The sequence below is a fragment of the Cherax quadricarinatus genome, chromosome 62, assembly GCF_038502225.1.
Source record: "Cherax quadricarinatus isolate ZL_2023a chromosome 62, ASM3850222v1, whole genome shotgun sequence".
NCBI lineage: Eukaryota > Metazoa > Arthropoda > Malacostraca > Decapoda > Parastacidae > Cherax > Cherax quadricarinatus.
Genome location: NC_091353.1, coordinates 25470974 through 25482721, shown reverse-complemented (window position 1 = coordinate 25482721; position 11748 = coordinate 25470974). Strand labels below are relative to the sequence as shown.

Sequence of the window (11748 nt, the reverse complement as noted above, 5' to 3'; positions counted from 1 at the left end):
CACACCATCCCAACACAAACTACAATCCATACTCACAGCTCCCACCCAACACTCAGGTATAGAATCCCACAGTACACTACCAGGTCCCCACCCTCACAGGCCCCCCAAACCACAGTGTTGGAGAGGAAACTGAAGGTATGGTACACAAATGCTGATGGAATAACAAATAAGTGGGAGTGCCATGAAAGAGTCAAAGAGGCATCACTAGACATCATAGCTCTCACAGAAACCAAGTTTACAGGTATAACAGATGCCATCTTTCCAATGGGATACCAGATCCTGAGGAAAGACAGAGGGAACAGGGGGGTGGAGGAGTGGCACTACTGATCAAAAACCGATGGAATTTTGATGAGCTGGAGAGAGGAGACAGTGGAGAAGCAAGTGATTACATAGCAGAAACACTTCAGTCTGGAGGTCCCAACGTGGTAATTGCAGTGATGTATAACCCACCACAGAACAGCAGGAGGCCAAGGCAAGAGTATGATGAGAGCAATAGAACGATGGTTGACACACTGGCTGCAGTGGCCAGAAGGGCTCATGCGTGCAGGGCAAAGCTACTGATCATGGGTGACTTTAACCACAAGGAAATCGATTGGGAGAACTAGGAGTCACAGGGGGGCCAAGATACATGGAGGGCTTAGATAATGGAGGTGGTACTGGAAAACTTCATGTACCAGCACGTAAGTGACGCTACAAGAGAGGAGAGGATGAACCAGCAAGACTGGACCTAGTATTCACCTTGAGTAGTGCAGATATTGAGGACATCACATATGAAAGACCCCTTGGGGCCAGCGATCATGTGGTTTTAAGCATTGAATACACAGTAGAGCTACAAGTGGGGGGGGAAGCAGGAAGGCCAGGACGAATGAAGCCAAACTACAAGAAAGGGGACTACATGGGAATGAGGAACTTCCTGAATGGGGTTCAGTGGGACAGAGAACTGGCAGGGAAGCCAGTAAATGAGATGATGGAATATGTAACAACAATATGCAAGGAAGCTGAGGAGAGGTTTGTACCCAAGGGTAACAGGAATGATGAAAAAGCCAGGATGAGCCCATGATTCACCCAAAGGTGCAGGGAGGCAAAAACCAGGTGTGCTAGGGAATGGAAGAAGTATAGAAGGCAAAGAACCCAGGAGAATAAGGAGAGCAGTCATAGAGCCAGAAATGAATGTGCACAGATAAGAGGGGAGGCCCAACGACAATATGAAAGCGACATAGCAGCAAAAGCCAAATCTGACCCGAAGCTGTTATACAGCCACATCAGGAGGAAAACAACAGTCAAGGACCAGGTAATCAGGCTAAGGAAGGAAGGAGGAGAGACAACAAGAAACGACCGTGAATTATGTGAGGAACTCAACATGAGATTCAAAGAAGTGTTCACAGAGGAGACAGAAGGGGCTCCAGAGAGACATAGAGGTGGGGTACACCACCGAGTGCTGGACACAGTACACACAACCGAGGAAGAAGTGAAGAGGCTTCTGAATGAGCTAGATACCTCAAAGGCAATGGGGCCAGATAACATCTCTCCATGGGTCCTGAGAGAGGGAGCAGAGGAGCTATGTGTATCCTTAACAACAATATTCAATACATCTATCGAAACAGGGAGATTGCCTGAGGCATGGAAGACAGCAAATGTAGTCCCAATTTTTAAAAAAAGGAGACAGACATGAAGCAGTAAATTACAGACCAGTGTCACTGACATGTATAGTATGCAAAGTCATGGAGAAGATTATCAGGAAAAGAATGGTGGAACACCTAGAAAGGAATGATCCCATCAACACCAGCCAACATGGTTTCAGGGACGGGAACTCCTGTGTCACAAACCTACTGGAGTTCTATGACAGGGTGACAGCAGTAATACAAGAAAGAGAGGGGTGGGTAGATTGCATTTTCTTTGACTGTAAGAAGGCGTTTGACACAGTTCCACACAAGAGATTAGTGCAAAAACTGGAGGATCAGGCAAGGATAACAGGGAAGGCACTATAGTGGATCAGGGAATACTTGTCAGGAAGACAGCAGCGAGTCATGGTACGTGGCGAGGTGTCAGAGTGGGCACCTCTGACCAGTGGGGTTCCACAGGGGTCAGTCCTAGGACCAGTGCTGTTTCTGGTATTTATGAATGACATGACGGAAGGAATAGACTCCGAAGTGTCCCTGTTTGCAGATGACGTGAAGTTGATGAGAAGACTTCATTTGGTAGAAGACTAGGCAGAACTACAAAGGGATCTGGACAGGCTGCAGACCTGGTCCAGCAATTGGCTCCTGGAGTTCAACCTCACCAAGTGCAAAGACATGAAGATTGGGGAAGGGGAAAGAAGACCGCAGACAGAGTACAGTCTAGGGGGGCCAGAGACTACAAACCTCACTCAAGGAAAAAGATCTTGGGGTGAGTATAACACCAAGCACATCTTCTCAGGCACACATCAACCAAATAACTGCTGCAGCACATGGGCGCTTAGCAAACCTCAGAACAGCATTCCGACATCTTAATAAGGAATCGTTCAGGACCCTGTACACCGTGTACGTTAGGCCCATATTGGATTATGCGGCACCAGTTTGGAACCCACATCTAGCCATGCACGAGCAAGAGGAGGCAGTTAGGGTAAGATTTAAACTAGTGGAGGATAGATGGGCTAGTGAGAGTATAGGCAATGGGATCGAAGATGTATGGGATAGGTTTAAGAATGTTGTCTTAGAGTGTTCAGCAGAAGTTTGTGGTTACAGGAAAGTGGGTGCAGGAGGGAAGAAGAGCAATTGGTGGAATGATGATGTAAAGAGATAAGTAAGGGAGAAAAGGTTAGCATATGAGAGGTTTTTACAAAATAGAAGTGATGCAAGGAGGGAAGAGTATATGGAGAGAAAAAGAGAGGTTAAGAGAGTGGTGAAGCAATGTATAAAGAGAGCAAATGAGAGAGTGGGTGAGATATCAACAAATTTTGTTGAAAATAAGAAAAAACTTTGGAGATTAATAAGCTGAGGAAGCCTAGGGAACAAATTGATTTGACAGTAAAAATAGGAGAGGAGAGCTATTAAATGGAGAGTTAGAGGTATCGAGAACATGGAGGGAATATTTTGAGGAATTGTTAAATGTTGATGAAGATAGGGAAGCAGTGATTTTGTGTATAGGGCAAGGAGGAATAGCATCTTGTAGGAGTGAGGAAGAGCCAGTTGTGAGTGTGGGGGAAGTTTGTGAGGCAGTTGGTAGAATGAAATGGGATAAGGCAGCTGGGATTGATGGGATAAGGATAAAAATGCTAAAAGCAGGTGAGGATATAGTTTTGTAGTGGTTGGTGCTATTATTTAATAAATGTATGGAAGAGGGTACGGGGCCTGGGGATTGGCAGAGAGCATGCATAGTTCATTTGTAAAAAGGCAAAGGGAACAAAAGAGAGTTCAAAAATTATAAAGGAATAAGTCTGTTGAGTATACCTGGTAAAGTGTATGGTAGTGTTATTATTGAAAGAATTAAGAGTAAGACAGAGAGTAGGATAGCAGATGAACAAGGAGGATTTAGGAAAGGTAGGGGGTGTGTGGACCATGTGTTTACAGTGAAACATATAAGTGAACAGTATTTAGATAAGGCTAAGGCTAAAAGGCGTATGACAGGGTGGATAGGGAAGCAGTGTGGCAGATGTTGCAGGTGTATGATATAGGAGGTAGGTTACTGAAAGTAGTGAAGAGTTTTTATAAGGATAGTGAGGCTCAGGTTAGAGTAAATAGGAGAGAAGGAGATTATTTCCCAGTAAAAGTAGGCCTTAGACAAGGATGTGTGATGTTACCGTGGTTGTTCAATATATTTATAGATGAGGTTGTAAGAGAAGTGAATGCGAGGCGTGTGAATGGCAAGATGTGTGGAGTTAAAAGATAAAGAATCACACATAAAGTGGGAGTTGTAACAGTTGCTCTTTGCTGATGACACTGTGCTTTTGGGAGATTCTGAAGAGAAGTTGCAGAGGTTGGTGGATAAATTTGGTAGGGTATATAAAAGAAGAAAATTAAAAGTGAATATAGGAAAGAGTATGGTGATGAGGATAGCAAAATATTAGGTGACGAAAGATTGGATATCATATTGGAGGGAGAGAGTATGGAGGAGGTGAATGTATTCAGATATTTGGGAGTGGACGTGTCAGCAGATGGGTCTATGAAGGATGAGGTGAATCATAGAATTGATGAGGGAAAAAGGGTGAGTGGTGTATTTATGAGTCTGTGGAGACAAAGAACTTTGTCCGTGGAAGCAAAGAGGGGAATGTATAAGAGTATAGGTATACCAACACTCTTATATGTGTGTGAAGCATAGGTGATGAATGTTACATTGAGGAGAAGGCTGGAGGCAGTGGAGTTGTCGTGTCTGAGGGCGATGTGTGGTGTGAATATAATGCAGAGAATTCGTAGTTTGGAAGTTAGGAGGAGGTGCGTGATTACCAAAACTGTTATCCAGAGGGCTGATGAGGGGTTGTTGAGGTGGTTCAGACATGTAGAGAGAATGGAACGAAACAGAATGACTTCGAGAGTGTTTAAATCTGTAGTGGAGGGAAGGCGGGGTACGGGTCAGCCTAGGAAAGGTTGGAGGGAGGGGGTAAAGGAGGTTTTGTGTGCTAGGGGCTTGGACTTCCAGCAAGCATACGTGAGCATGTTTGTTAGGAGTGAATGGAGACAAATGGTTTTTAATACATGAATTGCTGTTGGAGTGTGAGCAAAGTAACATTTATGAAGGGAGTCAGGAAAACCGGAAGGCTGGACTTGAGTCCTGGAGATGGGAAGTACAGTGTCTGCACTCTGAAGGAGGGGTGTTAATGTTGCAGTTTTATAACTGTAGTGTAAAGCACCCTCTGGCAAGACAGTGATGGAGTGAATGATGAAAGTTTTTCTTTTTCGTGTCACCCTGCCTTGGTGGGAATCGGCCAGTGTGTTAATAACAATAAAAAAATAAAAGTATTTCACTACTGTTGCCTCTGTATTTGACTGAAGAAGCCCACTGTGTAGGCGAAACGTTTCATCAATAAAGACACCCAAGTGTTGTACATGTGTCTTAATTCATTCTTACGTTCTTACGATCTCTTGCAGGAAGAGGCTGTGTCAACACTGGAGAAGTGGGGCATCTCCCGTGATACCCTGGAAGATGGAGCTACCCTGGGCGCCCGCTCGCCATCCCTAGCTACTTACCGCATCCTCCTGCATCGCTTGATGACCAGGCCAGCTACCCCAAACACGACCAACCACAACACTTCTACCGACACTCTGGTCTCATCTCTCCCCACCTCCTCCTCACCTTCCACCCCCAGCAAGGATAGAAGACGGCTACCCAGGCTGCCCAAAAATGGGCATGCCGTTAACGCCACCTACGGAGGCGTCAAGTCCCGTGCGTGTATTATAGTGTAGTAGATTGTATTGTTGTATTCTTGATGTGATAAATCTGTATACATCATACTGCAGGTTGTATGTGAAGGCCAGCAGGTTGATGTAATAATAGGCTAGCAGGTTGATGTAAGTGAAGGCTAGCAGGTTGATGTAATAATAGGCTAGCAGGTTGATGTAAGTGAAGGCTAGCAGGTTGATGTAAGTGAAGGCTAGCAGGTTGATGTAAGTGAAGGCTAGCAGGTTGATGTAAGTGTAGGCTAGCAGGTTGATGTAAGTGTAGGCTAGCTGGTTGATGTAAGTGAAGGCTAGCTGGTTGATGTAATAATAGGCTAGCAGGTTGATGTAAGTGAAGGCTAGCAGGTTGATGTAATAATAGGCTAGCAGGTTGATGTAAGTGAAGGCTAGCAGGTTGATGTAAGTGAAGGCTAGCAGGTTGATGTAAGTGAAGGCTAGCAGGTTGATGTAAGTGAAGGCTAGCAGGTTGATGTAAGTGAAGGCTAGCAGGTTGATGTAAGTGAAGGCTAGCAGGTTGATGTAAGTGTAGGCTAGCTGGTTGATGTAAGTGAAGACTACAAACTGGCATAGTGCCTGATAAGTGGAAAATGGAAAATGTAATACCTATTTACAAGGCATGTGACAGGTCCTTGGTTTCGAACTATAGACCAATAAGCCTTACCTCCATAGTGGGAAAATTTATGGAATCAATAATTGCCGAAGCAATTCGTAGCCATCTTGACAGGCACAGATTGATTAATGAATCTCAACACGGTTTTACAAAGGGGCGTTCCTGTCTTACGAATTTACTAACTTTTTACACTAAGGTGTTTGAGGAGGTAGATCATGGTAATGAATATGATATTGTGTATATGGACTTCAGTAAGGCTTTCGATAGGGTTCCACACCAGAGGGTATTGAGGAAACTTAAGGCACACGGAATAGGAGGAGAAATTTTTCCTGGGTAGACGCATGGCTGACAAATAGACAGCAGAGAGTTTGCATAAATGGGGAGAAATCAAAATGGGGGCACGTCACAAGCGGTGTTCCTCAGGGGTCAGTGTTGGGCCCGTTGTTTTTCACAATTTACATAAACGACATAGATGAGGGAATAAATAGCGGCATAAGCAAATTTGCTGATGACTCCAAAATAGGCCGTTCAATTCATTCTAATGAGGACACAAGAGCACTCCAGGATGATTTGAATAGACTGATGCAATGGTCGGAGAAGTGGCAGATGCAGTTTAATATTGACAAATGCAAAGTTCTAAATGTTGGACAGTTAAATAACAATGCCACATATAAACTAAATAATGTAGATCTTAATACTACTGATTGTGAAAAGGATTTAGGAGTTCTGGTTAGCAGTAATCTAAAACCAAGACAACAGTGCATTAGTGTTCGCAATAAAGCTAACAGAATTCTTGGCTTCATATCTAGAAGTATAAATAATAGAGGTCCTCAGGTTGTTCTTCAACTCTATATATATCCTTGGTTAGGCCTCATTTAGACTATGCTGCTCAGTTCTGGTCACTGTATTACAGAATGGATATAAATGCTCTGGAAAACGTACAGAGGAGGATGACAAAGATGATCCCATGTATCAGAAATCTTCCCTATGAGGATAGACTGAGGGCCCTGAATCTGCACTCTCTCGAAAGACGTAGAATTAGAGGGGATATGATTGAGGTGTATAAATGGAAAACAGGAATAAATAAAGGGGATGTAGAGTGCTGAAAATTTCCAGCCAAGACAGGACTCGCAGCAATGGTTTCAAGTTGGAAAAATTCAGATTCAGAAAGGATATAGGAAAGCACTGGTTTGGTAATAGAGTTGTGGATGAGTGGGACAAACTCCCGAGTACAGTTATTCAGGCTAAAACGTTGTATAGTTTTAAAAATAGGTTAGATAAATACATGAGTGGGTGTGGGTGGGTGTGAGTAGGACCTGACTAGCTTGTGCTGCTGGGTCTGGTGCAGTGCTCCATCCTTGAGTGGAGGTGACCAGACTGTTAGTTTGGTTTAATATGTTTATTATGCACCCCATACCCATCCTGTGGGCGGTAGTCAAAAGATTACAGAGGTACATAATTGGTCCAGGGACTGGACTCCAAAGTTTTGATAGCTGAGCAAGTTACAGAGGTAATGAACTCACAATTTACAAAGGTAATGAACTCACAATTTACAAAGGTAAGTTCATTACCTTTGTAAATTGTGAGTTCATTACTGGGTGGGTCATTGAGCTACTCCGGGGAGGGACATGGGCCTGCTCCGGATGGGTCAGTAGGTCTGTTGCAGTGTTCTTATGTAAGTGTAGGCCAGCAGGTTGATGTAAGTGAAGGCCAACAGGTTGATGTAAGTGAAGGCTAACAGGTTGATGTAAGTGAAGGCTAACAGGTTGATGTAAGTGTAGGCCAGCAGGTTGATGTAAGTGTATGCCAGCAGGTTGATGTAAGTGTAGGCCAGCAGGTTGATGTAAGTGTAGGCCAGCAGGTTGATGTAAGTGTAGGACAGCAGGTTGATGTAAGTGAAGGCTAGCAGGTTGATGTAAGTGTAGGCCAGCAGATTGATATAAGTGAAGGCCAGCAGGTTGATGTAAGTGTAGGCCAGCAGGTTGATGTAAGTGTAGGCCAGCAGGTTGATGTAAGTGTAGGCCAGCAGGTTGATGTAAGTGAAGGCCAGCAGGTTGATGTAAGTGTAGGTCAGCGGGTTGATGTAAGTGTAGGCCAGCAGGTTGATGTAAGTGTAGGCCAGCAGGTTGATGTAAGTGTAGGCCAGCAGGTTGATGTAAGTGTAGGCCAGCAGGTTGATGTAAGTGAAGGCCAGCAGGTTGATGTAAGTGTAGGCCAGCAGATTGATATAAGTGAAGGCCAGCAGGTTGATGTAAGTGTAGGCCAGCAGATTGATGTAAGTGAAGGCCAGCAGGTTGATGTAAGTGAAGGCTAGCAGGTTGATGTAACTGTAGGCCAGCAGGTTGATGTAAGTGAAGGCTAGCAGGTTGATGTAAGTGTAGGCCAGCAGGTTGATATAAGTGTAGGCCAGCAGGTTGATGTAAGTGTAGGTCAGCAGGTTGATGTAAGTGTAGGCCAGCTGATTGATATAAGTGTAGGCCAGCGGGTTGATGTAAGTGTAGGCCAGCAGGTTAATGTAAGTGTAGGCCAGAAGGTTGATGTGAGTGTAGGTCAGCAGGTTGATGTAAGTGTAGACCAGAAGGTTGATGTGAGTGTAGGTCAGCAGGTTGATGTAAGTGTAGACCAGAAGGTTGATGTGAGTGTAGGTCAGCAGGTTGATGTAAGTGTAGACCAGAAGGTTGATGTAAGTGTAGACCAGAAGGTTGATGTAAGTGTAGACCAGAAGGTTGATGTAAGTGTAGGCCAGCAGGTTGATGTAAGTGTAGACCAGAAGGTTGATGTAAGTGTAGACCAGAAGGTTGATGTAAGTGTAGACCAGAAGGTTGATGTAAGTGTAGGCCAGCAGGTTGATGTAAGTGTAGGTCAGCAGGTTGATGTAAGTGTAGACCAGAAGGTTGATGTGAGTGTAGGTCAGCTGGGTTGTGAGTGTAGGTCAGCTGGGTTGTGAGTGTAGGTCAGCTGGGTTGTGAGTGTAGGTCAGCTGGGTTGTGAGTGTAGGTCAGCTGGGTTGTGAGTGTAGGTCAGCAGGTTGATGTAAGGGAAGGGTCACAGCTTCTGTGTTCTACACTCAGCTCTCATTAAGCTCCCCTCTACAGCATACAACCCTCGCTCCCCGCTCGGTTAAAAATAGCTTATTGGAACATGACTAACGAGTACTGTGAAGGTCTTTCACCTAGATGTACTTCATCAGTTGCTTTCTCCAAACATAGCACTGTAAATGTAGTGACTATAATATATCAGTGGCACACAACTGAGAGCACGTTTTGCCCTCCTGGGCGAAACGTCTTCTCAAACGACAGGAACACCATACTGCAACATAAGTATTATTGTACACGTAGGGAATATTATTTTTGAGTGAAAAGACAAAAGAAATATATCCTGGCCCTGGGAGTAAATATTATCTGTATTGTAGAGAAGAGATACTTCTTAAGGCGTCATTATACCGGTGGGGAGCGCTAAATCTGTAGGGGCCACACAGCACCTGGCGAATACCAGGTAATGACATTTAGTAATAATGATAATAATAATGTGTAGATAGTGCTGTATAATGTATATAGTAAACTGTTGTATAATGTACATAAACTAATTTGTAATGTAGGAGTACTACTGTATAATGTGCAGTAATAATGTATAATGTACAGTAACCGCTGCATAATGTACAGTAACCACTGTATAATGTACAGTAACAACTGTATAATGTACAGTAACCACTGTATAATGTACAGTAACCACTGTATAATGTACAGTAACCACTGTATAATGTACAGTAACCACTGTATAACAGTGTAGCCTCAGACGAGGCTACAATCCTAGTGGTTGAGTCAGTCGTAAGTTATTGATAATATTTCTTGTCAATTGAACCTCACTGAGGTGACGAGGAACCACAACTCTGTAAATATTGCTTTATCTTTATCAATAAAGCTTGTAATAAAGACATTTATTTACAAGAATACTGTGGAAGGTGTGTGTACTGGTCTGTAAGGTTGTATATACTGAGACGTGTGCTATAAACCGTGGTATTAACCCGACAAATTGGTTTAGAAAGACGCGTGGGCAAATACTGTGATGTATTTATTTGAAGATGCTTTTGTTCTGGGACCTTGACTAAGTTCCAAGGACCGAAACGTTTTCTATCATGTTCTAGTGTATACTCGTGTCTTTATAAACCACTGAGAGGTGTATGTTTCTCGGTCTATAAACACTAATTCACAGGTTTAGGTGGGGGAAATAAACACAGATGCATTATAATGTGATCCTTTATTGACAACGTTTCGCCCACACAGTGGGCTTTATCAAGTCACAAACATATCTGAGGAAATGGTATGGTGATACCGACAAGATGTGGAAAAAGACACTTATGTACAATTCAGGACATTTATTAAAGGAAACGTTTCGCCACGAGTGGCTTCTTCAGTCCTAATACAGAGAAAACTAAGAAAACACATATATATATATAGTGGCAGGAGTCAGGTGAGGTGACGCGTGGGTAGAGGTGGTAGTAGTAGTAGTAGTAGTAGTAATGGAACTAAGGAGGTGAGGCTAGGGAGGGACCTGCTGGCATCAAGTAACACCAGTTCCCAGGATGGGTAATATCCTCTTGCTTAGTAATTTTGAAATACTGTAACTACCGGATTTTTGCTTTATAGTGTTACTGACAGAAATTAGTGCAGCTTCAATGCATTTTATCCGTCTTAAGTCTTCTTCTTTAATAACTAGTTTAGCTTCATTGAATTTCATGAGGTGTCCAACATCGTCTCTTTGTTGTACACATGCGTTTTTTGGGTCATCATTTCTGCAAGCATTTTTGTGTTCTGCTATCCTAATGTCCAGAGTTCTGGCTGTTTCCCCTACATATACTTTGTCACACCCCCCACATGGTATAGTGTAGATTCCTGCACTTGTGCCAGAATCATGCTTGGGTTTTTGTATCAGGTTCCTAATAGTAGTTGAAGAGCTGGTAGATATTTTAGCCAGTTTTCTGTCAAACATTTTTGAAACATTAGTGGCAACGTTGCTGACCGGTAAAACGATGTAACTTGGAGGCTTTTCTTCAATTTGATAGGTGTTGGTCTTGCTGAGGATACGTGTTGCACGTTTCCTGCAGTCACGTATGAAGTGTAGGGGAAAGTGTAGTGAACTAAAAGAGTTGGTGATGTATGTACATTCTTCTTCGAGGAACTGCGGACTGGAAATTCTGTAGGCTCTCAGAAAGAAGCCAATAACTACCCCTCTTTTAGTTCTTGTGTCATGGTGAGAGAAGAAATGTAGATCATTCTTGTAGGTAGGCTTCCGGTAGACTTTAAAAGAAAGTTTGCTTTCCCCTGTGCGTAAGAGAACGTTGTCCTTCTCCTCCTCTAGAGTAAATTTAATAGTAGGTTCCAGAGTGTTGATGGTGTTGAGGATGCCCTGTACGTCAAGATTTTTGGGTACAATGACCAAAATATCATCTACGTACCGCATCCAAGTAACTGAACGAGGGATGTTACTGAGGATCCTTCTTGATTCCAGGTCCTCCATATATAAATTGGCAAGAACTGCACTAAGGGGGCATCCCATGGCTAGTCCGAAGAGTTGTTTGTACTTCTTGTCCTCGAACCTAAAACAGTTATAACGAACACAAAGTTCGACAAGGCTCACAAAATCTTGGCGGGGTACAGGTAACTCTGTATCATCTTTAATCACCCTGCGAAGAAGATCAATGGCTTGATCAACTGGGACATTGGTGAATAAGGCAGTCACGTCAAAACTTGCAAGCTTCTTATC

General features: G+C 43.5%; 1 protein-coding gene across 5 annotated transcripts in view; it reads left to right on the top strand.

Annotated features, from left to right (window-relative positions):
- The window catches only part of LOC128706524 (serine/threonine-protein kinase NIM1), a 171377-nt gene extending 161035 nt beyond the window's left edge, over positions 1 to 10342 (top strand). Inside the window, exons 8-10 of one of the 5 annotated variants that reach the window (XM_070098511.1) lie at positions 5067 to 8542; positions 8831 to 8854; positions 9013 to 10342. In XM_070098511.1, coding sequence (XP_069954612.1) covers positions 5067 to 5381 — 315 coding nt within the window. In that variant the 3' untranslated portion in view covers positions 5382 to 8542; positions 8831 to 8854; positions 9013 to 10342. Of the gene's footprint in view, positions 1 to 5066; positions 8895 to 9004 lie in introns of all 5 variants that reach the window. The other 4 variants (XM_070098508.1, XM_070098510.1, XM_070098509.1 and 1 more) reach the window with 4 other exon arrangements.
- Positions 10343 to 11748: the final 1406 nt, after the last annotated feature.